General features: G+C 46.8%; 11 protein-coding genes across 11 annotated transcripts; 5 read left to right on the forward strand and 6 right to left on the reverse strand.

Annotated features, from left to right (window-relative positions):
• Nucleotides 1–103: 103 nt before the first annotated feature.
• On the forward strand, nt 104–636 carry GGS22DRAFT_199248 (P-loop containing nucleoside triphosphate hydrolase protein; the record flags this gene model as incomplete). Its single annotated transcript, XM_047966263.1, has 3 exons — nt 104–264; nt 337–487; nt 547–636. 3 exons carry the CDS (start codon nt 104–106, stop codon nt 634–636), a joined length of 402 nt encoding a protein of 133 aa, XP_047820755.1.
• A 727-nt stretch (nt 637–1,363) lies between these two features.
• GGS22DRAFT_119049 (alpha/beta-hydrolase) lies at nt 1,364–3,292 on the reverse strand. Its single transcript, XM_047958176.1, has 4 exons — nt 2,531–3,292; nt 2,358–2,471; nt 1,698–2,291; nt 1,364–1,625 (listed from the first exon to the last, which is right to left on the reverse strand). The coding sequence occupies exons 1-4, from the start codon at nt 2,857–2,859 to the stop codon at nt 1,547–1,549; spliced, it is 1,116 nt and encodes a 371-aa protein (XP_047820756.1). The 5' UTR covers nt 2,860–3,292; the 3' UTR covers nt 1,364–1,546.
• Nucleotides 3,293–3,709: 417 nt separating this feature from the next.
• On the reverse strand, nt 3,710–9,120 carry GGS22DRAFT_158976 (FabD/lysophospholipase-like protein). The gene is made up of 12 exons (XM_047960723.1): nt 8,744–9,120; nt 8,361–8,620; nt 7,811–8,281; nt 7,543–7,706; nt 7,263–7,371; nt 6,158–7,151; nt 5,994–6,101; nt 5,578–5,921; nt 5,465–5,525; nt 4,636–5,402; nt 4,182–4,544; nt 3,710–4,106 (listed from the first exon to the last, which is right to left on the reverse strand). The coding sequence occupies exons 1-12, from the start codon at nt 8,890–8,892 to the stop codon at nt 3,922–3,924; spliced, it is 3,975 nt and encodes a 1,324-aa protein (XP_047820757.1). The 5' UTR covers nt 8,893–9,120; the 3' UTR covers nt 3,710–3,921.
• A 1,048-nt stretch (nt 9,121–10,168) lies between these two features.
• Nucleotides 10,169–11,280, forward strand: GGS22DRAFT_119063 (uncharacterized protein). The gene is made up of 2 exons (XM_047958177.1): nt 10,169–10,534; nt 10,591–11,280. The coding sequence occupies exons 1-2, from the start codon at nt 10,275–10,277 to the stop codon at nt 11,102–11,104; spliced, it is 774 nt and encodes a 257-aa protein (XP_047820758.1). The 5' UTR covers nt 10,169–10,274; the 3' UTR covers nt 11,105–11,280.
• Nucleotides 11,281–11,583: 303 nt separating this feature from the next.
• Nucleotides 11,584–13,197, reverse strand: GGS22DRAFT_158981 (alpha/beta-hydrolase). Its single transcript, XM_047960724.1, has one exon. The coding sequence runs from the start codon at nt 12,771–12,773 to the stop codon at nt 11,781–11,783; it is 993 nt and encodes a 330-aa protein (XP_047820759.1). The 5' UTR covers nt 12,774–13,197; the 3' UTR covers nt 11,584–11,780.
• Nucleotides 13,198–13,393: 196 nt separating this feature from the next.
• Nucleotides 13,394–14,756, reverse strand: GGS22DRAFT_158982 (uncharacterized protein). Its single transcript, XM_047960725.1, has one exon. It carries the CDS (start codon nt 14,191–14,193, stop codon nt 13,420–13,422), a length of 774 nt encoding a protein of 257 aa, XP_047820760.1. The 5' UTR covers nt 14,194–14,756; the 3' UTR covers nt 13,394–13,419.
• Nucleotides 14,734–15,983, reverse strand: GGS22DRAFT_158984 (uncharacterized protein). Its single transcript, XM_047960726.1, has 4 exons — nt 15,474–15,983; nt 15,320–15,412; nt 15,164–15,261; nt 14,734–15,096 (listed from the first exon to the last, which is right to left on the reverse strand). Exons 1-4 carry the CDS (start codon nt 15,841–15,843, stop codon nt 14,803–14,805), a joined length of 855 nt encoding a protein of 284 aa, XP_047820761.1. The 5' UTR covers nt 15,844–15,983; the 3' UTR covers nt 14,734–14,802.
• Nucleotides 15,984–16,156: 173 nt separating this feature from the next.
• On the forward strand, nt 16,157–17,373 carry GGS22DRAFT_199253 (uncharacterized protein; the record flags this gene model as incomplete). Its single annotated transcript, XM_047966264.1, has 5 exons — nt 16,157–16,540; nt 16,601–16,744; nt 16,823–16,944; nt 17,001–17,091; nt 17,141–17,373. The coding sequence occupies exons 1-5, from the start codon at nt 16,249–16,251 to the stop codon at nt 17,371–17,373; spliced, it is 882 nt and encodes a 293-aa protein (XP_047820762.1). The 5' UTR covers nt 16,157–16,248.
• Nucleotides 17,374–18,028: 655 nt separating this feature from the next.
• On the forward strand, nt 18,029–19,126 carry GGS22DRAFT_158987 (uncharacterized protein). The gene is made up of 2 exons (XM_047960727.1): nt 18,029–18,790; nt 18,847–19,126. Exons 1-2 carry the CDS (start codon nt 18,113–18,115, stop codon nt 18,856–18,858), a joined length of 690 nt encoding a protein of 229 aa, XP_047820763.1. The 5' UTR covers nt 18,029–18,112; the 3' UTR covers nt 18,859–19,126.
• Nucleotides 19,127–19,569: 443 nt separating this feature from the next.
• GGS22DRAFT_119165 (uncharacterized protein) lies at nt 19,570–20,697 on the reverse strand. Its single transcript, XM_047958178.1, has 4 exons — nt 20,412–20,697; nt 20,253–20,357; nt 20,057–20,184; nt 19,570–19,988 (listed from the first exon to the last, which is right to left on the reverse strand). Exons 1-4 carry the CDS (start codon nt 20,632–20,634, stop codon nt 19,716–19,718), a joined length of 729 nt encoding a protein of 242 aa, XP_047820764.1. The 5' UTR covers nt 20,635–20,697; the 3' UTR covers nt 19,570–19,715.
• Nucleotides 20,698–22,125: 1,428 nt separating this feature from the next.
• On the forward strand, nt 22,126–24,224 carry GGS22DRAFT_199255 (fungal-specific transcription factor domain-containing protein; the record flags this gene model as incomplete). The annotated part of the gene is made up of 2 exons (XM_047966265.1): nt 22,126–23,199; nt 23,268–24,224. The coding sequence occupies 2 exons, from the start codon at nt 22,126–22,128 to the stop codon at nt 24,210–24,212; spliced, it is 2,019 nt and encodes a 672-aa protein (XP_047820765.1). The 3' UTR covers nt 24,213–24,224.
• Nucleotides 24,225–24,240: the final 16 nt, after the last annotated feature.

Here is a 24,240-nt window from a genome sequence, read left to right on the forward strand (position 1 = left end):
CATCTAGCTACCTATGCCACTGATTTGTTTAATAGTAGATATGAACCTGGAGGCTAACTCATACGAATCAGTATCGTATTCTCCGGTTGGAAGGCTACTAGGTATGTTAGACAGGACGCGAGTGGCGCTCAAGAGGGCAGGAATATCCTATGTTCGAATCGATGGCGATGTGAAACCCACTCAGCGTTCAAACATCCTTCAAGAATTCCCAGACGGGAGCGACACAAATGTTCTGCCTCTTACTCTATCATGCGGTGCTATCGGGTATGTTTATAACTCTTGTTCACATTTTTATGCATGCGTGAGGGCTGCGTTGTTAACCACCTTCCACTATAGGTTCACTTTGACATCAGCATCGCGTGCATATTGCATGGAGCCACCATGGAACCCGTCTATAGAGGAGCAAGCTTTCTCAAGGATACACAGGATTTCCCAAACTAGAGAGGTTACCACGATGCGATTCATAATAGAAGATAGTATTGAGAAGGTACACATTACATTCCCTCCCCGGTATTCAATACTCACTTGCAACTAACCTGTCCATAGTATGTGCTAGACGTTCAGGAAGAGGGACCTTATACACGCACTGTTATCGCACAGCAAAGCTTCGCGGGAAATCTCTCAGCAGCGGCTTAGGGTTTGTTGCCCACTTTTATCCGTATGATCAATTTTCAATGTCACTGACGCGTACCCTAGGAACTCCGAGATAGACTTAGAGGTTGAGTCTGCCATGTGGATGGTGTTGCAAGGACATGATTCCCTACGGAGTCCCATAACACTAATATGGTCCACTCTACCAAGAGACATAGTTTTGTCACTATATGTTTAAGGGTAACCATTAGATTCATATCAGATTGACCACTAAAATATTTTACGTTACAGGGAGCTTTAGGGGTATTTAGCGCTAATTCTTTAGCAGACTTAGCTAATACTTATATCTCAACCAATCGTTTTACACATTTTAGATATTTCCTAGACTTCATTCAACTATTAAATGCGCACATTTGAACACTAATATGATTAGTTAGGTAATCAGTTTATATCGACTTGATAAATTCAATGTATGAGTTGAACAAGTTGAATGCGCGGGGAGGTAGGTCGGTAGATGTACCGTAGCGAGAACCCCTGGATCGCAAGAATGATTCTAAACCTCATAGAAGCATTACATGCATAAGATCGATAGAAATTAGGAGAAACCATTCTTTATATTAGAACCATTCATTTAATTAAGTTATTCTCGCGACATGGGGTTTCCCGCTACGGTACGTAAGATAGTTCAACGATTAGTTGAACTTGGAACCCGTTCATTACCAGGTACCTATAATTACTCGCTAAGGCCCTTATATGTTTAGAGCCTAAACGCCCCTAAGTCCCCTGTAATCTACATGATTCCACAATCCAAAACAATTTAAGAGGACAGCGCTATCCGCCAACAAACGACCATGGATATATAAACTTCTGAGTAACTAATTGCTATCGGGTGAAATACGTGTAAATTAAAATTGAAGCCCCCAAACTATACTTCTCTAGGTTTTTCTATCCAAACTTATACTCCTTGGCGTTTGAGGAAGTCAAAAATTGTCTTGAACGCCTGCGGGGCGACCTTGTGTAAGTTGAGATTATGACTAGAAGATGCCGGTCAGTATGATTTCCATACAATGAAGCACATGATACCAGATATAATTAGAAAAGCTCACCCTGAAGGTAGGTTGTCAACAGTCTCAACAGCCTTGGAGCCAGAGAACGTATCCTTCATGCCATCGAGCAGACCGACGCAGTTACCGCCGCAAGCCGAAAGGTCGAATTGACCCTGGATGACGAGTACAGGTGCGGTGACTGCGTCGAAATCAAGCGGGCTACTTGCGAGCAGCGATGGCAACTCACCGACAGCAAATGGTTCACTACCCTGGTAATGCGACCACTTAGCCGCCCGGCGCTCGAAGTCGTGTTCCTCTCCGAAGTAGACGTATGTCTCTGCGTATAAGTCCACTGAAGTTAAGTACCCGGGATCCAAGGCACCCCAGCGAAGCGGATTAGCGTTCCGCGCGACACGGAAACCGGAGCCCGCAAGGAAGGGGGTGAAGTAAGTGAAGTTTCCCGCGAAACCGGTCAACACGACAGCATCAATAGCGGTTTTTTTGCTAGCGGCAGATGCAACTGTCAGATAAGAGCCGTAGCTGTGGCCCACAAGAGCCACTTTACTGGCGTTCACGGCGTGTCGCCCATAGTCAATGAGCGAGTCTAACACAGCTGCTTCTACCTGGAATTGAGCATCGTTGAGTGCGTCAACCCTAATAAGGGTAAACATATGTGTTAGTCACCGCTGTTATCGCCCTGGTAAATGGAAACAAATTTACTTAGAAGACGAACCGACACCAATGCGGTCGTAATTGAGGACCGAGTACCCAGCAGCGACAGCGGCTTCAACGAAGTTGTACGGTTCAGAGTTGGGGAAATTTGGATTAAAGTACCTACGCTCGTGTTAGAAACTCTTTACTTGCAGACTTAAACATGTGGAGGCAAGACGTACAACTTGGACTCGATGATACCGTGGGTTAGGACTAACAACGGACCCCCTGTTCCACAAAGCGTTGCGCCAACAGTGAATGTGCTTTTTACTGGTGCAGCAGTCATGCCAGCAACAGGTAGGGGGTCTGTAGGGTTGGTGAAGTCTCGCCTAGTGAGGTTTAACGTCAAGGCGACTACGTCCCAGTCATCCTTGACTGTCGCGTTCACGATGAAGCGTGGAACGCTAACAGTGACCGGTATCTTGATATCTCTACAGCTTGAGTTCGTAGGGTAGGGCAAAGCGAAAGCTGTCGCGGCAAGCCCGAGGGCAGTTAGGAGGTAGGCGAACATCTTGACAGTTGGGGGATGAGAACTGATAAGGTGATGAGAAGATGGGACTGTTGCTTACATTCTGACTGTCGACAGACATGTTTATATATCTGTCTCGGTCATCACCTAGGAGTCTGATAGATAACGTCGCCTACCTACGTATGGAGCATTGATCAGCTTTCAGTGAAAACAAAGACCAATATCCACTAATCCCCACAGGTTGCTGACAACTATACTCGATGAAGAGCTGAAGCTATCTCAACCTTACTAATATCACTTCACATGCTGGTCGTTCAATACTAGGTAAACGGAACCTTGCACTACCACGGGAGTAGATTTCGCCGTTAATTATTCGCGACTGTGAAGAAAGGAAGAGGGTATCCACCTTCACATCACGCCCTGCATTGTCAGCTCAACCGTACCTGGGCAACTAAATATGATTACTGAACATATAGGTATCTAGCTTACCTAAAGATGAAGTCCCATTCATCAAACTAGATTCCTGGCGAAGGGCTCATCGTAATGAGACGTGATATGCTAACCATATTCCTGATTTAGGTAGAGTGGATCGTCAACCCCTCCATCGTCCAATCCAGATCTCAGAGGAACCCTTGTTGTCGTCGTACGTGCTAAGCTTCATATAGTAAGGTCGAATCTCGCGCCCCCCAAAATGGCAGTCAAGGACGCGGGAGAGATCAATCCATCGCATTGATTCCAAATAGGCCAGGGGTTAATATTGTAGGGCTGCGCTTCTACGTGAGGGATAAATTATTCCCCAGGATTCGCATTCTCGCGACTACGACAGAGTTCTTTCTTGGGAGCGGTGAAATTACCTTCATCATGAGAAGTGCATCCTTGGTAGACTAGTTGGTAAGCATTTACATAATGCACTTTATTTTTATACTATCAATACCTGGGATGCTCATGAATGATATCCCGGTGATCAAGTCTTCCGCGCCTGTCCAGTGATTAGGTGGTGATTAGCGCAGCATATAAAATTTCAAACGACATTACTGCGATTATTACATGGCGTTGGTCCCATCCATAAATTCCAATACCTCTATTACTCCAAGCATTACCATCTTAACCCTCTAGTTCAGCACGAAATTTCGAGTCTCCATCAAGCTCCAACTTTCCAAGTGAGTCGATGCTGAGTGCAGGGCTCGGGATTGAATCTCGTTGGGCTCCTCTTAAAGCCATAGCCGCACCTGTCGATATCGATGGCCATTTATCGACGATAGAGGAGCGTGCTCGGGAAGACGATGAACCTAAAAGAAAATGTTAACATCCACGTCCTATTTAACCCCTTACCCCGCATTCAGGGGTAATTGAAATACACTCACCACTTTGATAAAGAAGCCCGCCACTATCTTCGCTCATGAGCTTCCGCGGAAAACCGCTGATAGGTAGGATCGTGACGCCGCTTGGATAGGGACGGGTTTGTAAACAGAGTGATATCGTAATTTGAGCGTGTTCCGTCGCAGAGTTGATCCTAACGGGATTGAGGTCAAAATTTCCTTGCAGATGCATGTCTTCCAATACTGAATTCGTTAGGATAATCTGTCGTGGGGCCCACGGTGCGCCAGCCTCTTCCTGTACTTCAAGCAAGAAGTATGGCTCGAAATCACCATCTAGTCGCGAGATAAGAAACCAACCTAGAGCCTTGAGTTCGGAAGAGGATGATCGGAATCGGCAAAAGACCGATCCTGTTTTCGCATGACGGTTAGCATTCTGAAATAAGGGGGGAGTTGAAACTCATAACATCAGAAAAAAGGGTTGGAAAAAGAGTGTATTCACCTGTGCAAGTGTATCCAGAAGCAGTCTGCTTTACACCACTCGGATCCTTCTCGAAAAAGAACGTGCTAGCGACGAGTCTATGCGCGGCTTCAACGATATCTTGTCGATTCTGTCGTAGGACCTCCGCAGTCTCCCGCTCTACCGAGTCCATTCTCTGCACTTCGTCGAACTTTGGTAGCCTAACTAAGAGTTCCGGACATATGCGCATATACCGTCGACGGGTCTCCTCATCCTTCATCGTACTGCTAGACATGAAGCGATTCCAAGTTATCTCGCATTGCCGTTGATCATTCAATTTTTCCGTCTGGCTCGGGACCGGGTTATTGAAAGACACCAGCATAGGTGTTTTAGGATCTCGGACGACGTATCCGCTCGCAGTAGCGGCTTTCCATAAACTTGCGCCATCCGCTATAGGCGATGTCGGTGTGGTCTGTCGTTTGGAGTAATTCCCAGCTCCACCCCGGCCTTGTCTGATTACAGCACTGGTGCCAAGACCAGTGGTAGTAACAGTCTCATTCGTCAGGGATCGCGATGATCGGTATGCATTCGAGTCGTCTATATGTCGGTCGCCTACGTTTCTACCCGTGCCGATGGAAAGCATTATGTCGGGAGGGGAGTCTGCTATGTCGCTCCATATTGATTTAGCTTCGTAATGAGCCACCGTTACTGGACATGAATAACGCAGATCGTTGTTGGCGTATTCTTGATTCGTTTCGGCCTTGAGGTACGGCTTGAAGAAAGGGGGTGTAGCTGAGGTAGCTCGGGCGCTATGAAGATTCACCAGGTTAGTTCGTCGAATACTAATGTTATCCATTGTACAGTGACTCACGCTTCCCAAATGAGCATTTCCCTCGATGGCGAATCCGACCGAACAAATTTATAGGGAAGTCCTAAATAACCTGTTAGAAAATCCCCCAATCTTATAATGTCAAGTAGAAGTACTTTTTCTAGGTAGATCCAGCCGATTATAGTTCGCGAAGACGACAGGTTGTCGCTCTATGCCCGTCGAGGCCGTAACAGCAACCTTGGTCGAGGAAACCACGCGGGATCGATGAATAGCGTTCCCGAAGAAGGGCTGATCCGACAGATATCTCTTGAGAGCTTTTGCGAAAGGCTTCGTCTTATATAGACTACCATGATAGAGACTAGATAATGCACCAAATATTGGGACACTAGTCATCTCTCTAGGAGTGAATCCTTCGTTGCACAGATCTTTGAATTTCTCCATTGTGGCGTTGACAGTCCATTTCTTAACTCCCAGCGCAATCGCGATGATACCACCCGCACTTGATATTGTGTTAGTTAAGTATACCTAATATCATATAGTATCATAATAGGTACTACCTAGGTACACTTACTTCGTTCCGACGATTAGATCAAAAAATAGTTGAATGGGTAAATCTGGGCCTAGGACCTTCTCAATCTCTACTAGGACTTGGAGTTGAATTATACCTCGGATACCACCGCTGCAGTTATATCATTAGCAAGCTTTCAAGTCGCGATATAATGGAGTAGAGCATACCCATCGAGGCACAGAACTCGACTCCCAGCGTACCGCGGTTTTGTCGTGATGATCCAAGGTGGGCTAGCAATAACATCGCGAACATGTAATGGGCAGTGACTGATCTCAATCGTGGTTCTTGACGTCCTGGCTCCGTATATCTGGATACAAGGGAAGCAGAGAACATGTCCACAGGGCAGAGCGCACTCAGGCAGTTCTCTTAAACAGCAAAGACACGCAGAGTAACTGATGAATTTGTTAGCGGAGCCCAATATGTTTGAATACAGCTCGTTGAGTCGCTCTTGGTGGAGGATAGCGGCAATCTGTAGTTCGTTCCTGTCTACGAAGTCTTGTCCAAGCTTGTAACAGGAAGATTGGACTTGAGCCAGGCTTGCTTTCAGCAACTCTTCCCAGGTCGGCCTAAAATCCGAAGCATTGAAGTTAGACTCGTAATCTCCGTTGCCAATGATTTTTCCATGTTTATTCTGATGTCCCTTAGGGTTGTGCCCGGACCTGACATTGCAGCATTGACCAAGGTCTCCATCGTATGAAGCGTTCGTAAAGCTACAAGGGCAATAAAGATCGGCGAATGTCTGCAATGCCCCAGCGCACGGTTTCGCGTACCGGTCATCGAGAAGACGAGCTGCGCTGCCTGGTAGGTTTTGGCGGACGGCATCAAGCATAACACACGATGCTATCATCGGACCCATAGCTCGGAAGATCTGCTCCGCATCACCAGCGAGAAACGGATCGCATGTCTTTTCCTTAATCGCTAGCGCTAAGTTTAATATGTTACCCTCGAAGTTTCGGGAGATGGGACTATGTCGAAGGGTTTCTTTGACGAAATCAAATGGTGTGTTGAGGTCTTTGGTGAAGTGATCGTATGCCGCTTGGAGGTAAAATTGGAGCTTCTCCGTATTCGCTAGCATCCGTACCTGTCTCTTCCTTAGGTATGAAGCCTTACAGTGGTCCTTAAGCAGGTCGCAGAGCTTTCCGACTTGCTCGTTCATGAGCACTGTGCCGGTTTAATTAGCAATTGATGTTCGATGATTGTCTAAAAGAACATATGGTGTCCCCACCAACGATAGCACTCTTGCTAAAATGAAATGAACCCAGGAAAACTTACTATAGGAGCCCTTGTACGGTATTCGGACAACACTTATAGAAGCATAATAACACTCGAGGAGTTCCTTCGCGCTTTTTATAGTCTTGCCGCGCCTTCGCCATGTGTGTACCTACAATATGTCAGTATTTTAAGTAAGCCTCCCCTTGGCTCTCGTCCGAGGGGACGCTTAGTCATGTAATTGATGCGGGATTAGGGCGACATTGGACATACTATGAATATGTCAGTTTCCATCAGGGGATCCTAGGAGCATACAGTCATAACAGCAGCACTAGTACATACCATGTTCCTGCAAAGCCGGCTCACGCAAGATAGCATCTTGAATATCCGTCATTAACATCTGCGTGGCCTTATTGACATCCCACTCTTTCTCGTCAACGTTGATGTCGGTGGCATTGAAGACGATAATCGCGTGGGGAAGCACGGGCTGGTTGAGTGATTTATCAACTTGATTAGGTATTAATAGTCAGCCTGAGTCTGAAGCTTTTTGATGCGCATCTACAGTTGATGAAAATAGGAACCAAGATAAAAGGAGCACTGGAAAGACATACTGGAAGCTGCGCCCCATCGTATTAGCTTATCAAGGACGACCGACTCGAATGACCTAGGGTTTCGTAGGACGAAGACCACGACATCCGAAAATGTGTAGAGGATGCGAGGATATAGCTGGCTGACGGCGTACTCTCTCTTCTGTGTGTATGGGGTATCTGCCCATGCGATCTTTCTGGTCAAACAAGGTCTGCTGGTGCCGACATCATCTGAATCAGTCCTACTTGAACCCTGCTGACCATGTCGAAGCTGTTTCGGAATGGCCTCTCCTCCGCTAAGGCCTTCGCAATCGACCAAGAGCAATGGGTGGGTAGTGTATAATGTTGAGGGGTCCGCGTATAGGTGAACATCGCCTGTAGTAGAAATGCGATCATGGCTGGAGGATGTCACGGGTGCATAGTAACTAACACCTTCGGGATCCGTCAAGTCATGGCGGTCAATAAGGAGTTTTATTAGGGTGCTCTTCCCAACACCTATACGTCTCGTTAGTCTCGAAGGTGCTTAACTAAATTCACACGTAAGAACTTTAGATGTATGACTTGTGTGCCCTACCAGTTTCTCCAATGAATGTAGCTAATTGGGGGTATCGTTCTGCTGTCTCATCGGTAGCTGTTTCGCTCATAATCGCGGCGAATCGCCCGAAGTCTCGGAATAGGGGATGACCAGAGGCATCGCGACCGAATCCGAACCATGTCGTATCGCGGTCTTCGAGGAGCTCGGACTCGTGCTCTGCTTCCGTGCGTGTTGGTTCCAAGATTTGACGTAGCCGGTGCAGGACTAGGGGGTCCGCTTTCTCATGCGGTTTACCGTTCCTGACGATCACCCATCGCGATTAGTCTATACAGTCCACACTTTCTACCAACAATCCTGTTACTGGTCGTGGATATAACACAATACAGTTCCGGAGTTAAGATTTGGGAAATCTGTGTACTAACCAACCGACGGCACCCGGTGTGTGCAAGACCCATTTGGCCCAACAAGAATCACAGAAGGCGAGGTTATTGCACTGGATGCAGGTAAACGTCTTTTCGGCATTCGTTCCGCATGTCTGGCAGGGTTGCGATAGAGGTAAACGCCCCGCCATAGTGGATGAGGGTCATCGTTATAGTATGAACCCCTTGAAGTGTGAGCATTTAGTCGTTTCTGGTACGTAATCAAAATTGGGAAAATTAATCGGGAGCCCTCGGAACTAAAGAAATAGAACCCTGAGAAATCCGGGGGATGATGGGATGGCTGACTGGGAGCTTCCCCTCTTCGGCAGTCAGCCGCAAATGGGGACGGCGCGCGAGTGTAACCTGGACAAGCATTCTTGGCAAGTTAACGAGATCTCGATAATAAGCACAAGACAGCGCATAGATAATGAGGAATTAGATAGCCGAAAGGGTGAAGATGATATCTACTTTGGGACGGTACTCCAGGACGAGTTCCCCTACTGAACTCCGTAGAATATTTCCACCAGTATTATTAGTCGATCGTGTAATCTTTTCTGCAACTACCCGTATGGTGGCGGCTGATATTGCGATATGTATGAGACAGAGATGCAAAAAACGGGCCACGGCGTTTCAATAATGTCAAAAAAGAAAGAAAGAAATCTGGCGGGAACTCAATTGATGTAATTTACCCCTGAAGCCAACTTCCAATTTCTGCATCAAGTTCGAATCTTCATCTAACACCAAAACCACTCGTCCGAAAAAGCAGGCACTAACGCGCAAGAAAGCGAATTGTATTACCAAATACCTACTTCGTGCAAGCGGAACATTGTGGTCGTTTAGGTGGAAGATTAAGAGGTGGTTTTCTATTGGCCGCTCAATCCATCACGATTTACGCCACCCAGCCATCTGGATCCTAAATCCAGAGCGCCTATCTACAGAATATTAGCAGAGCCTTACAAACGCCTAGGTATACCGGTACCTCTTCGCATAAGGCATCTTTCAATCCGAAATGGCGCTCATGGCATATGCGGAGCCAAAAAAGCGACTCATAGTCCAGGATTAGGTCTTTAGTGGAGCCTTTGGAAATGGAATGGCACCCTACAGCGAAATAGATGCCTGACGCGAAAAAGCTGATGCCTTATGCGGTGCATTGGAGCGGTGCCACAAAAGCTGAACAGGCTTCATCACTTTTAGCCCTACGTTTCATAGACAATCAACCAATGGCAGTGGCCTTAGGAAGATTAATGGCCAAAATTATAACTGTCGAGACCGACAACATAGTTCGAATCAAGTTACTGCGACACCTTAGTGAGGATGACTAGAGGGCAGTGCATTCCGTTCTCTGTTTCGATGATGATCTCAATGGCAGCTTGTCCAGGTATGGAGAGAAGGGGAGGAGCAGAGATCGGTGTATATAATGATATCTTGACCTCATAACTTCTTGAAGGTTACCTACCCTTTCATCGACAGCTCTATTATACCCGACAACTTCACTCATTAGCCGTATCGTAACTAGCTCGGACATCACTCGGAAATGGCATCTTCGTCAGGTTTACCCGTGGCTTTATTAATCATATATCTCACATTATCTCTACCAACCATCTACATCGCCATCAAACATGGGTTGAAACACGGTGTTATAATCGGGTGGTTCTTCCTATTCATCTTTTGCACCCTCAAGATCGTTTCGAGCGCCCTCGAGTTAAAAGATGCCACCAGTTCAGGCGCCGCATTAGTTTCCAGCATAGGACTGTCTCCTCTGCTTGCTGCCATCTGCGGGACTCTACATGAGTCGTAGGTGGTTTCCATTCTGTATATCTTGGTCCGACCCGTACTAATAATCTCCATAGGCGTGTTCATCTTCTTCCAAAGTCTCGCCGACCCTTTGACAAACAATATCTCATACTTTTTCATATTTTGGTCTCGACAGCCATCGCGCTGGTCGCTTCAGGTGCTTCGAAACTCAGCAATACCACGATACCTCCTGAACAGATGAAGAAAAATCTTGGGTTGGTGAAAGGAGGCATGGTTCTTTTGCTACTGAGTTGGATTTCCCTAGCAATAATCACACTCGCCACATTCCAACATGCACTAAGCCAGGGATCCGAAAAGCTGGCAGCCGTTGGAGGAGGGAAGAAGTTGCTTCTTGCTGTGGCTTTCTCGATACCGTTCCTGGGTATCCGGGTACTTGAAAGCATGATTTACTTCTTCACCCAAAACCCGTTGCTTAATCCTGTTTCAGGTAGTGTTGGTCTTCGAGTTGGTCTGCAGATTATCGAGGAGATCATCGTGGCTCTGTCGCTCATCACTGCGGGCATTCTCACACGAAATATCGATGCTACAGCACAGGTGGACAGGCATTAGGACAGGTACTAGAGTCTGCTTAGAGTTTCATTCTTCAGGAAAGCTTCTATCAAGATACCCAAACAAGTCGCAAATTTATATGGGATTAGAGATAGAATTGATGTGTAATTCGTTCAGATACCTACCTAGGTACCTACTTTAAAATTTACTTTCGGCCTAGACGCGTAATAAGAGGTAGTAAATCAATTTGATCCATGGGCGAAGCTAGGACTTATATACTTTCTGCGCATGATAATTTAGGTGCTCACCCTTTATATACTGATATGATCATATAATTCATACTAAATCTTTAGATCAAACCACTAGTTTATAGTAGTCGGCGCTGAAGAATGGAGACGCCTCCTAATTAGGTCCTGGATCCACTATCAGCTACCGCCCACAACCACTACGCCAATGGCAATCGGTTAGGTAGATACCTATTCAAGGTAGATATTAAAAACAAAGAACTCAATTGCCTACTATGATATATTATATAGGTACCTAAGCATGCACGACTTGTCTTTATCTCATATCCTACAAGTCTTGATTAGGGGCAGGTGGACTAGCAGATATGGTTAAATCAGATAATTGAAATGGTGGTGCAACAAGAGCGCTAAATTTCTTATCGAGAACACTTTGTAAATAAAATAGGGGGTGAATTAGTGGCTTCGCTATTCTCATCCAGCCGCGCAAGCTCTCATTTGGATGTAAATCTCCTCTCGAGAAAAGGTACTATCAACGCAGCAATCTCATCTGGTTTTTCATATGGAGACCAGTGGCGGCTATCGACAGCAGCTTCCTCCAAGTCAGGTAGCAGCCCCTTTTCCTTCGCTGGTTGCATGATCTCCGGCCGGCATACAGGATCCCGTGTACACGCAATAAACAAGACCGGGACTTTCACTAGTAGGCTACTCTGTCCGATTAATTTATCATCCTCGTAGTGGACGCTAGAGTTGGAAGCCTTGTAATAACAGAGAGGACCCTCAAATCCATCGCGCTGAAATCGGTCTAGAAAAGCCTGTCGGAACTTGGAGTCTTGGGCGTAGTCGATCAGCTCGACCTCACTCTTATCATTCAGCAGCCAATCGCGCAATTTCCCTCTCGCACACCACAATTCTTTCGTCCAGTCCACTGGGGCGCCATGGATGGCTTGGTAGAAGCGATCCACGTGAGCTTTCATGAGTACAGGAGCCTCGTCAGTGACGAAGAATTCCTGGTACGCTATGATAGGGTACCCTAGAACCTTGGTAAGGTAATCGTTTATTTCCTGCAAATTAGGCAGAGAGTCGCGCGGCAAGGCATAGCCGACATTGAGCAGGATCAGACCCTCAACTCTCTCCGGGTGGTGGTTATAAAGCCTCTGAGCAACCAAAGAACCAAAATCATGCCCTACGGATATGACCTTGCCAATTCCTTCAGCGTCAAGGATATCCACCACATCTTGAACTATTCCCGAGTATATGTACGGGGCTGCGTCGGTGGGTTTGGATGTGCCGGAGTAGCCGAGGAGGTCCGGCACAACAAGACGATACTCCGTCAGTTTCCGTACGATTCCGTCCCATAGATGAGCATCGTCGGGGAAGCCATGCTGTAAAAGCAGGGTTTGTTTAGAATTGGTAGGATTTGAAACGTAATAAGAATATGTGAAGCCTCGAGAGGTTTTGAGTGTTTTGTGCTGAAGAGAATCCATGATTTATGATGAGTGCCTGAACATACCTAGGTAGAAAAGGTTAAGGAGAAACTGCCACGAAGGAACTCCTATTTATTTTGCTCAAATTTTGTTTTTACATACCATCCCTTGAACTTACACAATACAGGGTATGTACGTTGAAAGGGCGTAGAGACAAGGATTTCTCCTGATAGGCTAGTACGGTAATTATTCCTATTTGTCAGATGCCGGGGAGGTGGTTTGTGAAAAGAGGACCTCACGTGCTGTAGGATCAAAAGCATCGTCATCCACAGGATAGAAATAGGTAGGTGATGCAGGTGGGATGTGCTAGATAGGGCGCGACTAACAAGGTATTCTACCTAGTACGTACTGGTATTTTTCAATAATATCTGAAATATCGTCAGTATATTCTGACCCTTATTCTAGTCTTTGAGAGGGGTTGAAAATTAACTAGATTTTGGATTGTACAGAGTAACCTTAGAAAAGGTTAAACTTTTGACCAGTGATTCAGACTCGTTGATTACGTAAGCACACTACCCCACCCCCGCCATGTTCTCTAACATTTACCCCGCATTCTTCTTTTGGTCTTAAAGCTCCAAATATCTTCATTGATGTCTAAAGAAAACATCATTATATCGATACTCAGCTACAGCGCAATACGCATACATCAAACGCCGCAGTCCGGATACTTCACCCGGATCCTCGTATTGATAGCATCTAAGGCATACTCCCTCCCATTCAGAAGCATCTCCCCACAGTGCTCCGTGTGCTTATATACCCCAATATAACCGTCGATAGCACGATTCCCTAATTGCCCTAGAATGGCACGGTGCATCTTCTTCCACATCGCGGTGCAGTGTCGGATATGATATTCCCAATTCACATAGAGGCCGCTGTACTCTCCTGTCATAATCTGTGAATGGCTGAGTGGCTGCGTTCGGTTTGGATCCAGAAACCACTCGAGCGCATTCTCATCGTCGAATTGCTGCGACAATTCCGGGTCCCAACATTCGTCTGGCAACCAGCAGAATGAGATCACGTCGAAGTGACATCCTGCGCGCCGGGCTTCTTCAGGACTTTGCCCACAGGGCTGCACCATTACCCTATTGTTGTTATTGCCGCTGATATCCTTCACGGAGCCCCACGATACATGATTGATCTGGACTAAGCCCATAACCAATGCCCCAAAGAGACCTGATGCTAGGATGAGGATGACTATGACGGACCACGATAGGAGGTAGAGACGTGAGGAACCCTGGGTTAACTTGCGAACGCGATAGCCGACTGTCTCCTCATCGCTGGTACTTTCGTTAACAAGGGGTTCAGCTTGTTCATCCGATTCATCTGACAACGGTCGCGGGTAGGGATATTGCTTCGAATGTAAAACAGGTGCTCGACGAGCGACGAAGCGAGATGAGATGGCTGTCCACAACTGACTCATACTTAGGATAACGATTCTATTCTGTCTTCCAGCGTTGGCTATTGGTGCTTGAACTGCTAACGGAAAGTAGGAAAAAATCGAAAGTCAGAGAAAGACACTAACTGACGAGTTTCATTCATTTTAGATAGGCCAAAATGCCACCTAATTAGTGCCTTCATAACGCCAAAGGATACTCGAGAATGTCGTCGGAATTAGTGAGCATTCAGTAACCGCGGGCGCCAAGCCCGCCGTCAGCGTGCCGCTGAACGTGGCGCTGAACCCGCCCTCTGAGATGTTAGTCTAGAGCGTCTAGCAGCCAGGCGGTAATAACGTCATACGCAGATCGAATGGAAGAAATCTGAGCGAGACAATTTCAGGAAAGGAATACCAGAGTAAAGCCCGCGTACCTTGCGCATCAAATTACTCATACGAATGAGTTAGGAGATATGCGACTTAGTACAAGACCATTCTATGGTAGTCAAACTGCTATTCTATTCAAGAGTTGACCCAGTAACTCTTAGTTAGGTAGGTGATCACACGCACATATTCGAGATGTAGTTAGAAATTGTTGTTCCTATGGAGGCATGGGGCTTAGTTTCTTGCTATCGAGTAATTATTTCAATATTCCAATTACATGTATTCCCTAGCATAACCCCAGAGTGCATCCCAGTTCTTACACTCATGCGGATAGTCCAACCCATCAACTACAGCCAACCCGGTGTTCTCTGACACAAATTCTAGTGAAGTGTCCCCAGAACATTGTATACCTTGCCTTAGATAATCGAAGCAGTGTGCATAGTGCCACATACCATGTATTGCCTGATGATATGTCGGTGTTGTCGCGTTTTCGGGCCATCCGCGCAGCATCCTCTCCGTGTCCACCCGCCCGTACACCAAATCCCACATGAAGCCTCTTAACGCGCCCTAAAACAGCCGTTAGACACCACTCATTTTGTGTCAATCTGGTTTATAGTGGAATTAGGGTACTAACCAAACAATGTAATTGATGAAATACAGACAAGCCTGCCTTGGTGTCTGGGAAGTCGAATCCATTATCTGGCTCCAAACGAATAAAACCCATTCCATTCGCTATAATAATTTTAGCGCTCAATAAAAATCGCACGATTTGTCTAGGTATGAAACCTACGGCCAGGCAAACTCTCCCAAGCTTCATTGCTCTCCTTTGATGGGAGAGAGAGATACAATGGGTCCAATTTGAAGGTTCGAACCTCGTTGGGGACTAACCCATACTGCGTCAGCTTATGATATGAAGCGATCATATGATGTGGCTGATAGCATACAATCTGGAACCGGAGTAGGTAATAATCTCTTCTTTGCTAGGCCCTTCGGAGGACCCAACAACAGCAGAAGCACAAGGATTACACCTAATGCTCCATTTATAGTCAAGGACAGTATGAATCGCTTTCTTGCACGCCGATCCTGGCTAGGGTTTTCGAGGAAGCCATTCTCCGAGTTGAGGTTGTCTTCAGAGCCGTCGTCTTCTTCCCGCTTCAGGGATGAATAGGATGGTGGTTCAGTCTTAACAGGCTTCCACCATGGAAAGGGCATGGTTGCAGGCAAATAGGATAAGTAGGTAATTTTCAGCAATGTTTTAGATGTACGATAAGTTGAAAATTGCTGGCATTTAGCAATGTGAGAGGACGATTGCATGTAGAGAAGACTTTGGAAACGCCCAACAAGAAAGAGAAAAAAAGTTCAACTCAACATATCTGCGTCTAGAAGGTGATAGAGATTGTATTAATTTGAAAATTGAATTAGTCAAGACAGCTCGTCAATGGGGTGGTGTGTATGGGTCGCAGACGCCACGAAGTTTACAGAGACGCTGTGCAGAATGACCCCCTAAAATTCAGCGGGCGTGACGCTGACGCGCGCTAGCCAATACAATTTACATTACCTCATATTACGAATTAGCATGGTCCAACATGTTTCTAAGGCCACTCGTAGAAGGAGAACTTGAACATCTCTAATAACGAAGCTTCTTAATAGGTATTCCCTTGTGTAAATAACCCCACCCATACATTACATGAGTCAACTAGGTTGAAATTTTCGCGCGACATGAACAACTCTATGAAGCAAAGGTTCAATGATCTTTGGGCCTTCGGAAAACCTAAGTGGCAGACGAATGCTAGTCATGAAACCTACGATAAGGAAGTTGGCGATGAGGAGTCTCAGGAGACCCTGCTCACACATCACCCAGATGAGCAACGCAGGACATCTTTCAAGCAGTCAATACTCTGGGGGTGTTTGGTAACTTTGAAGACTATCCTACTCTTTTCTTACCCACTGCTTTTATATCAAGCCTGGAGATATAGGGACCAAGATCCTGCCTGCCGCCTTGGAAATGAACGTGCGTCTCAACCAAGTCATCGCGTATTATTATAGAAAAACTTATCAGTAATAAATTTAGGAATATTTGACGATATACCGGTTATTTACGAGAGCATCCGCTTCCGGCGTGCCGGTTTTCACGACACACGTCACGACGAATTGACAAAGTATGAGGGCGAACCAAATGATCATAATAATGCGGCATGGGAACGACTACTTGAAGGTTGGTTCTCATCGTATATACTCGCTACACCTATGTATATAAGAGAACATCGCTAAATGCTGATTTCTACCTACCTAGTGGGAGTAGTCGGTATTTCCGAGAAAGAAAACTCGAGGCTCACCAATGGGTCCGCCTCCGCACCCCGGAACCCCGATCAGTACATGGTCGAATTGGAACTCTTTCATCAACTACACTGCCTGGTAGGTTCCAATCAATTACATGTTTCTCCTCGCAGATTTATCTGATCCATCTTTAGAAATGGCTCCGTGACCAAATCTGGGAGTTTCAAGATGCCATTGACAATTCACATCCCCTGACGGTCATATCACAGCGAAAAGATCATAACGGTGCGTTTAACATAAGAACCTTTGATTCATTTATGCTTACTATACACAGATCACTGCATCGACTACCTTCGCCAGGCCATTATGTGTCATGGCGATATTACGCCCATCACATTTGAATGGATATCGGAGATTAACAGCTACATCGCTCACCACAGCACAGAACATCAATGTAGGAATTTCGATGCCATCTACAATTGGGCGAAAGAGCGAGATACGACTGGACTCCAGGTGGATGGAAAACATCAGAACGTGGAATTTGCCGAGCAGGAAAACTCCGACTAGATACTTGGCCACTGCCTACAATTTACGATCTTATAACAATATTTCGTTTCATACCTAGAATACAATTATCTACCTAGTACTCATTTAGGTCTTGATTTTAATGTGCGGTAATCCCCATCAGTTAAACAGTAACGTATTGTTAAGAGCGCCCGTAGAATTACATTCACAGAAACTAGTCCCGCTTTTAGGCACGTACATATCGTGATATACCGACTACCTACCGGTACACATGTAGTCGTTACTACAATAATCATTTCGTAACTACCTAGTCATGACCTAGGAAGCGTTCTCAAAGAGGGGAGTCAACTGAGTTCGTAGGTACCTTGATAGTTTGCCGCTGCCGGTATTGGGGCAGATCTTGACTGCCGCCGGCTAGAGCGCGCGGCATTACCCACTGCTGACAATCGCTAGACCGAACCATGCATTCGTTATTGCCACCGGCGGGAAGATGTGGATGCAATGCGCGACGGCGATAACAAGCGGGACGCACGAAACGCCCTATTGACGATACCCAGAGCGTGCCGTCTCCTAACGCTGTTGAGATTCCGATGTGCGGAAGATCTCAACCGCGTGAAGTAGGATGGGAATCCAAAGCACTACGAAGACATATAATCTACGAAAACTACCAACCTAGAGCTGATCTTAGTTCTCCAGATCGCGCTACCAGTCTCAAAGACACATTCGTCATTCATCCGCAAGAACACTCCCCGTCCGCACACATCCAATCCCAATCGTCACCATGCAGCTTCTTAACAGCTTAATCCTCTTCTCTGCCGCCGTAGCTGCAGCCCCCGCCCCATCGACATCGGCTTGTTCAAGCGTTGGTGACCCTAAAGAATACGCGCAGTGTATCTACAACTGGATTAAACGGGATGTAGCTTCAGGGGATGCCAAGTCCGCCTGTTCTGCAGAGACCGACCCCAAGGAGTACAGTCAATGTATCTACAACTGGATCAAGAAGCGTGACACCTCAGCCCAGGACCAGCAATCAGCCTGTTCCGCCGACAGCGACCCGAAGGAATATAGTCAATGCATCTACAATTGGATCAAGCGCGACACCTCAGCTCACGAACACAGTTCAGCCTGCTCTGATGAGAGCGACCCTAAGGAATATAGCCAGTGCATATACACCTGGATAAAGCGAGACACCAGCCATGTTTCTGCGGATGCCACATCCGCTTGCTCTGCAGAAAGCGATCCCAAGGAGTACAGCCAATGCATCTATAACTGGATCAAGCGTGATACCTCAGCCACCTCAGCTTGCTCTGCGGAGAGTGATCCCAAGGAATACAGCCAGTGTATATACAACTGGATCAAAAAGCGCGACACCTCGGCACAGAGCGAGCAATCAGCTTGCTCTGCAGACAGCGACCCTAAAGAGTATAGCCAGTGCATTTACAACTGGATTAAGCGAGACGGTAAGAATACCTAGATATTATCCTATTGTTAAGTCTATCCTAACTGAATATCATAGGAGCACACTAGATAACGAGCGGTAGCTAAATACCAATCTGACATGGCAAGGAATATGCCATAACACGAATAGGCGGTAGGAGACTCTTGAACCCCTGAATGTGGGGAAAGGACAGAAAGTTGCAGTGTTTCCAAATTTGTGTCAGTCATTGAATGTGTGCTTGGTCTGATATGGTGGACTTACAGGTTTCCTTCTTGATGTTTAGGTCATGATCATACTTACTACCTAGTATTTTATCGTAGCAACGAATTGAATACCTCCGCTCTTTTTGTTTTCTAACTATTTACGCTATTTGAGTGAAATCCATGCGCAACTTCTAAACGCTTCTAAAATGCGCTTTAGCCTAACCCTGTAAGTGCACTGAGTTAGGTAAAGACTTAGGCCTGATAGTGATCTGTCCGCTGATAAACCCCACTGAGATATAGCGGATATCCACTAGATTCAGAGGCCGAATCACCGGAAAAGAACGCCACATGGTACCTCCAATGTAGAATTACACGGGTTTAGCCCTCGAGCAAATGTGCGAAACTTCTTAGGCACCTACCCAGACTTTCATGCCTACCTACCTACATATGATAATACTGCAATTTCACGTATTTACATTGTAAAAGTTCTTAAAGTCACCCATAGAAAAGAGGGAGGTGAGAACTTTGGTTGAGAAATGAGAATTTACTCCCCGCCATTGGCCCCCACTTTCCCCACCCCCTTTTCTTTAGCTAAAGCACCTGGGCAGACCCCCTTTAATGATACTAGGTACCTAGGTAGGTAGTGAGAGAAAATGTTCAGATAGGTATGATTCAACACCAACTCTCATCTACTAGATTTCGAGAGAACTCGAAATAGTTCCTATGTTTCCCAATTTTACCCGTTATGAATGTTGGTTACTATGGTGACCTGCTTGGTTTTCCAAGCTCCATTCCAAGAAACCCTCCCATCTGTTATCTTGCGTCCAGCGCTCCACGGCCTCAAAGTCTCTACACGTATGCGGTTGATTAAAATCAATCCCCTCGTAGTCGTGAGTGACGTGAAGCAACAGGTCCACATTGCACATAACGGCCTGCCGTACGTAGTTCAGGCAGTGGAGGGTATGAAGGTCATGAGGACCAGTCTCATTGGAGAGAATGCGTTGTCGGATCCTTGACTAGTACATGTGTGGAATTCTTGACTTAGCATCTCTCCTTGATGTCGTGATGAGTTGGAATCACTTACCAAACAATGAAGATTATGGAAAACATCTAGCTGGTAAACCATCTCCCCGGGGGTTTCCGGGGTCGGTGCAGAGACGGGAATTCCATGATCACTAGCCCAGTCCTCGTTGATAGACACAAAACCGTACTCTAGACAATTATTTTCATCTTAATGAATGCCGGAATAGGGGCAATGGGAGAAATGAAGGCCTACTCACCCAGGTAAATCCTATCCCAAACCGCATCTGACAGAAAGTCTTGAAGGTCCCATTTATCATCACTGACGTATCCTGACGACTTATTAAAACGATGTAGCTGTTGATCTAACCGACATGTTAGAGATCGATACGATGTTAGTCGGAAGAGGGGTTACTTACAGTCGTCTAGATCATGAGGTGTCGGCCGCCTTGATCTTGTTAGGATTATGGCACCGCCTACGAACAGCAATGCGTTGGCGCACTCTAGGAGGAAAAGCCAGAGGCATATCTGAGCAGGCCGCTTTCTTGAATTCAGCCATTTAGCTTTCCTTGCCCCTAACCGGCTATCATCGTTTTCCTCGGTTACGAGCGGAACATCTTCAAGAGTGTCTAATTTTTTCATATTATTTTGCTAGGATGTGGAAGGTGGACGGATGAAGTGCGCTTGTGTCAGGGACAGTCCAGATTTTCGAGGAATGGTTTTCCGTCGATATTAGTCCGGGCTTCTTGACGGTTACCTAAGAGCCTTCGAAACGAGCGAAATCGCTGATTATGTCAGCCATTCCTACGCCATCGTGAGGCTTCGGGTTGGAAGTGTCTCATAAAAATGGATAGCCATACTGCATTGTGGCTGATCCGGTCTCGGTCAGCTCCGGAGAGCAGCTGGAGATTTACTTACCTAGATAGGTATCTACCAGTAAGGATATATGCCGCGCGCCTCTTGTGTAACCGTAATATGATATACACGAACCGCCGCCCGAACGCCACCAAAGCTGCGGCATAATATGCGTACACTGCCGGCATATTAAGAAGCTTACAAATATGCATAAGTAGTAAGTACTAGGTACCTACCTAGTAGTTATGTAGTTAGTCAGATCCATAGATCCTCTGAGAGAACATATAACCAACGGATATATTAATGTAAAGCACGCAGTGAGATTCCTGATCGTCATTGACCAAACATAAAACATCAATGGCTCTCCGAATCAGCGATCGGAATGTGCTTCACTAACCCGACGCCGATCATTTAGTCATATGTGTGTAGAAGTAGGATTAACACTGGCTACAACGAGTTCGCCCCTACGCCCACAGGACGCCACGATCTTAAGGATGCGAAAGGGTGCTGTAGAAAATGACAATGATCGCCTTATATTTCTTTATTCTGATGTAAGGTTACGTTTCAGCATCAATAGAGCCATGGTGGAGAATGAGTGACACTGCATTCTGTAATATTTCAGAAATGCTGATGCGAAGAGCTGTTCTATGTATATCAACGTTATCGATATGCTTAGTGATGCTTCATACTAAGGGCCTGGCTATTCCTACCTAGTCCAAAGTGGAAGTCGGGTATTTGGGTGTTGCTGTAGGTTGGATACGTTAGAAGATGATGTACATTGAATGTGTCGTGGCGATAGTTTTACTGTGCTGCGAAAGACCTGCATATGCATAGAAGTTAGAACAGACATGTCTCGATGGCAGATGCGATATCTAACCCCATGAACCACATTTCATGGAGGAGGCCATTGGCATTATAACCAAGGATAATACAAAAAAACGTCACATTAAGTTAACCTTTTACGACAATGACCTGCGGGGGACTACTATACCTACATGCCTAGTGGGTAAAGCCGCACGACCCTAGGTATCCTAAGAAATGATGCTTGACGGCAATGGCTCAAGTAGGTCCACGACAGAGAAGAAGCCATCATCAAACTTTATGTAACAGTGAAACTTACCTCTCTTTTCCCAATTCCAGAAAATCGGGACGAGAAGCACGAACGGATGCTGGACTTGTCGTCTGAGACGCAAGAAATGCGATGAAACACATCCATTCTGTCAGGCGTGTACCAGCCTTCATATCGCTTGCCACGGCTACGGACCGAGACCACCGTGGATGGATCGTGGACCGCGTGAACGCGAAACGGCGGATAAGGTCAAGAGCGCCATCGCACAGAATGCCATGAGGAAAAGACGTTTCCGCCCCGATAGTGATTTCTCCGTTGCGTCTACAACGACACATGCCGATACGGAAAGGGATAGCTGTGGTAGCAGCCAATCATCGCCGACTTATCTTCTTGCTCCTCAATCTGCGACATCACCAACCCAACCCGAACAGTTGAAGCAGCAGACTTTCTCGAATCCAGCGATTTCTGCCCCGTCAGAGCCTGGATTTCAACCCAACAACATACTATCCTACCACGACTTCACGGCTCTGTCGAAGCCTTGGCAAAACCAGGGGTCCTCTAGTTTAGATGGAGTGGACTTAGCCCTGTCGCCACTGGAGCTCTTCTCGCCCTCCGCCATGTCACTGGACTGTAATTCGGTGGAGTGTGAGATGTCCCTAAATTTCCTAGACCATGAACCCAATGGCCAGGAATCCACACATACGTTCAATCTCGAATCGCGGAATACACAGCAGGACGTGGAAAATTCCAATGCCTTGGTAGCTTGTATAGGGGCCAATCAAATCGAGGCCTCTAAACCCCCACAGGGAAACCTAATGTCCAGACGAGTGAGCGTGCCTTGGTCAATCACCTCAACCACTACTGCTACGGATAACACTACGCCGTCGAGTTGCTGTAGCGGGGCGCTTCCCCAATCCGATACGGGAATTTGTGAGTTTTCCGCAGAGAATTCTCTTCTAATTTCATATTACACCAATGAGGTGATTCCGATACAGTTCCCGTTCGGCCTGGATAATGTACTGTGGTTGCAGTTCATACTGTTCCGAGCTAGACCTGTGATGGAGATATCAATAATTCTCAGCCGCGCGGTGTATCTCTCTAAGGAGAGCTCAGGACACTTGGAACCAACGGAAGGTGGTTACGAGCAGCATATTGGCCAAGCGATGGCTTCTCTAAAGACGCTGCCCTCGCCGACGGCTACTATGTCTCTTCTCGATGAGGACCGCAGGACGTCTCAGGTGATTGCCGCATGTACGGCTCTTGTGCAAACTATTCACCTCGAGGTATGACTAGAGCTTTTTGGAATAGTCCCCGTATATTCGAGATACGAGAACGCTAATATGCATGTCAGATTTTTTATGGTGGATCAAAGCACTGGAAGGACTGTCTAGTGCAAGTGAAACCGTACGTGCGGACGCTCATCGACCTGGCGGTCGCCGAGGAATCTTCGTCAGTGTCTACAATCTCAGGATTTGTCCCCCAAATTCATCGCGCCGCCGCAAAGGCATTGCTCGGGAAGCTAGTTTGGTTTGATGCGATAGCGACTGTGTCTATAGGCCAGGGACCGTTCCTCGGAATCGACCACAGCTATCTTCTAGGCACAGAAACCATCGACGTGGGCGCTGTATCTGGGTGCCAGAACGAGGTGGTCAAGGCGCTATGTGAGATCGCCAAGTTGAAGCAGTGGAAGACGCAGGCAGAGAGCCAAGGATGCCTAAGCGTGATGGAATTGGCAGCGCGTGGTGGATCTCTAGCCCAGTCTCTGGATAGCCTGATCGACGGGCTAGAAGAACCGAATCTTGTAGAAGTGAGTTCACCGGATGCGGTCAGGATTGACTCAAGGCCGGGGAAATCCAGGGATGGATTCTCGCACGTCGCTGACCAATGGAAGCAAGAGGCGAAGAGCGAGATCACGGCAGCCTTTGCGCGGGCAGGGGTAGTCTACCTGCATGTTGTAGTATCGGGGCCAAACCCGCAGCTAGCTGAAATAGGGGCTGCGACTACCGAGCTGGCTACATCGTTAGAAAGCTTGGCGGAGAATCGGATGATCGAGCATGCTTCTTGGCCCCTGTGTGTGGCTGGCTGTTTTCTAGCCGGAGAAAGCGAAGGGAGGCTGGGGAACCTAGTAGATTCTGCACGGGATCAACGCTCGACCTGCATGAGACAACACCCCTCAGCATTGTCAGCGAGCTTGGATATCGCACAAGAGTGCCGAAGGATGAGGAAACAAGAGGCGAGGCACTGTGACTGGACGATGGCAATGCAGAATTTAGGGATCCGCGTCCTATTGGGTTGAAACACGGATGATTTCCTCCAGTACCTAC

This window comes from Annulohypoxylon maeteangense (assembly GCF_022496945.1).
Source record: "Annulohypoxylon maeteangense strain CBS 123835 unplaced genomic scaffold GGS22scaffold_5, whole genome shotgun sequence".
NCBI lineage: Eukaryota > Fungi > Ascomycota > Sordariomycetes > Xylariales > Hypoxylaceae > Annulohypoxylon > Annulohypoxylon maeteangense.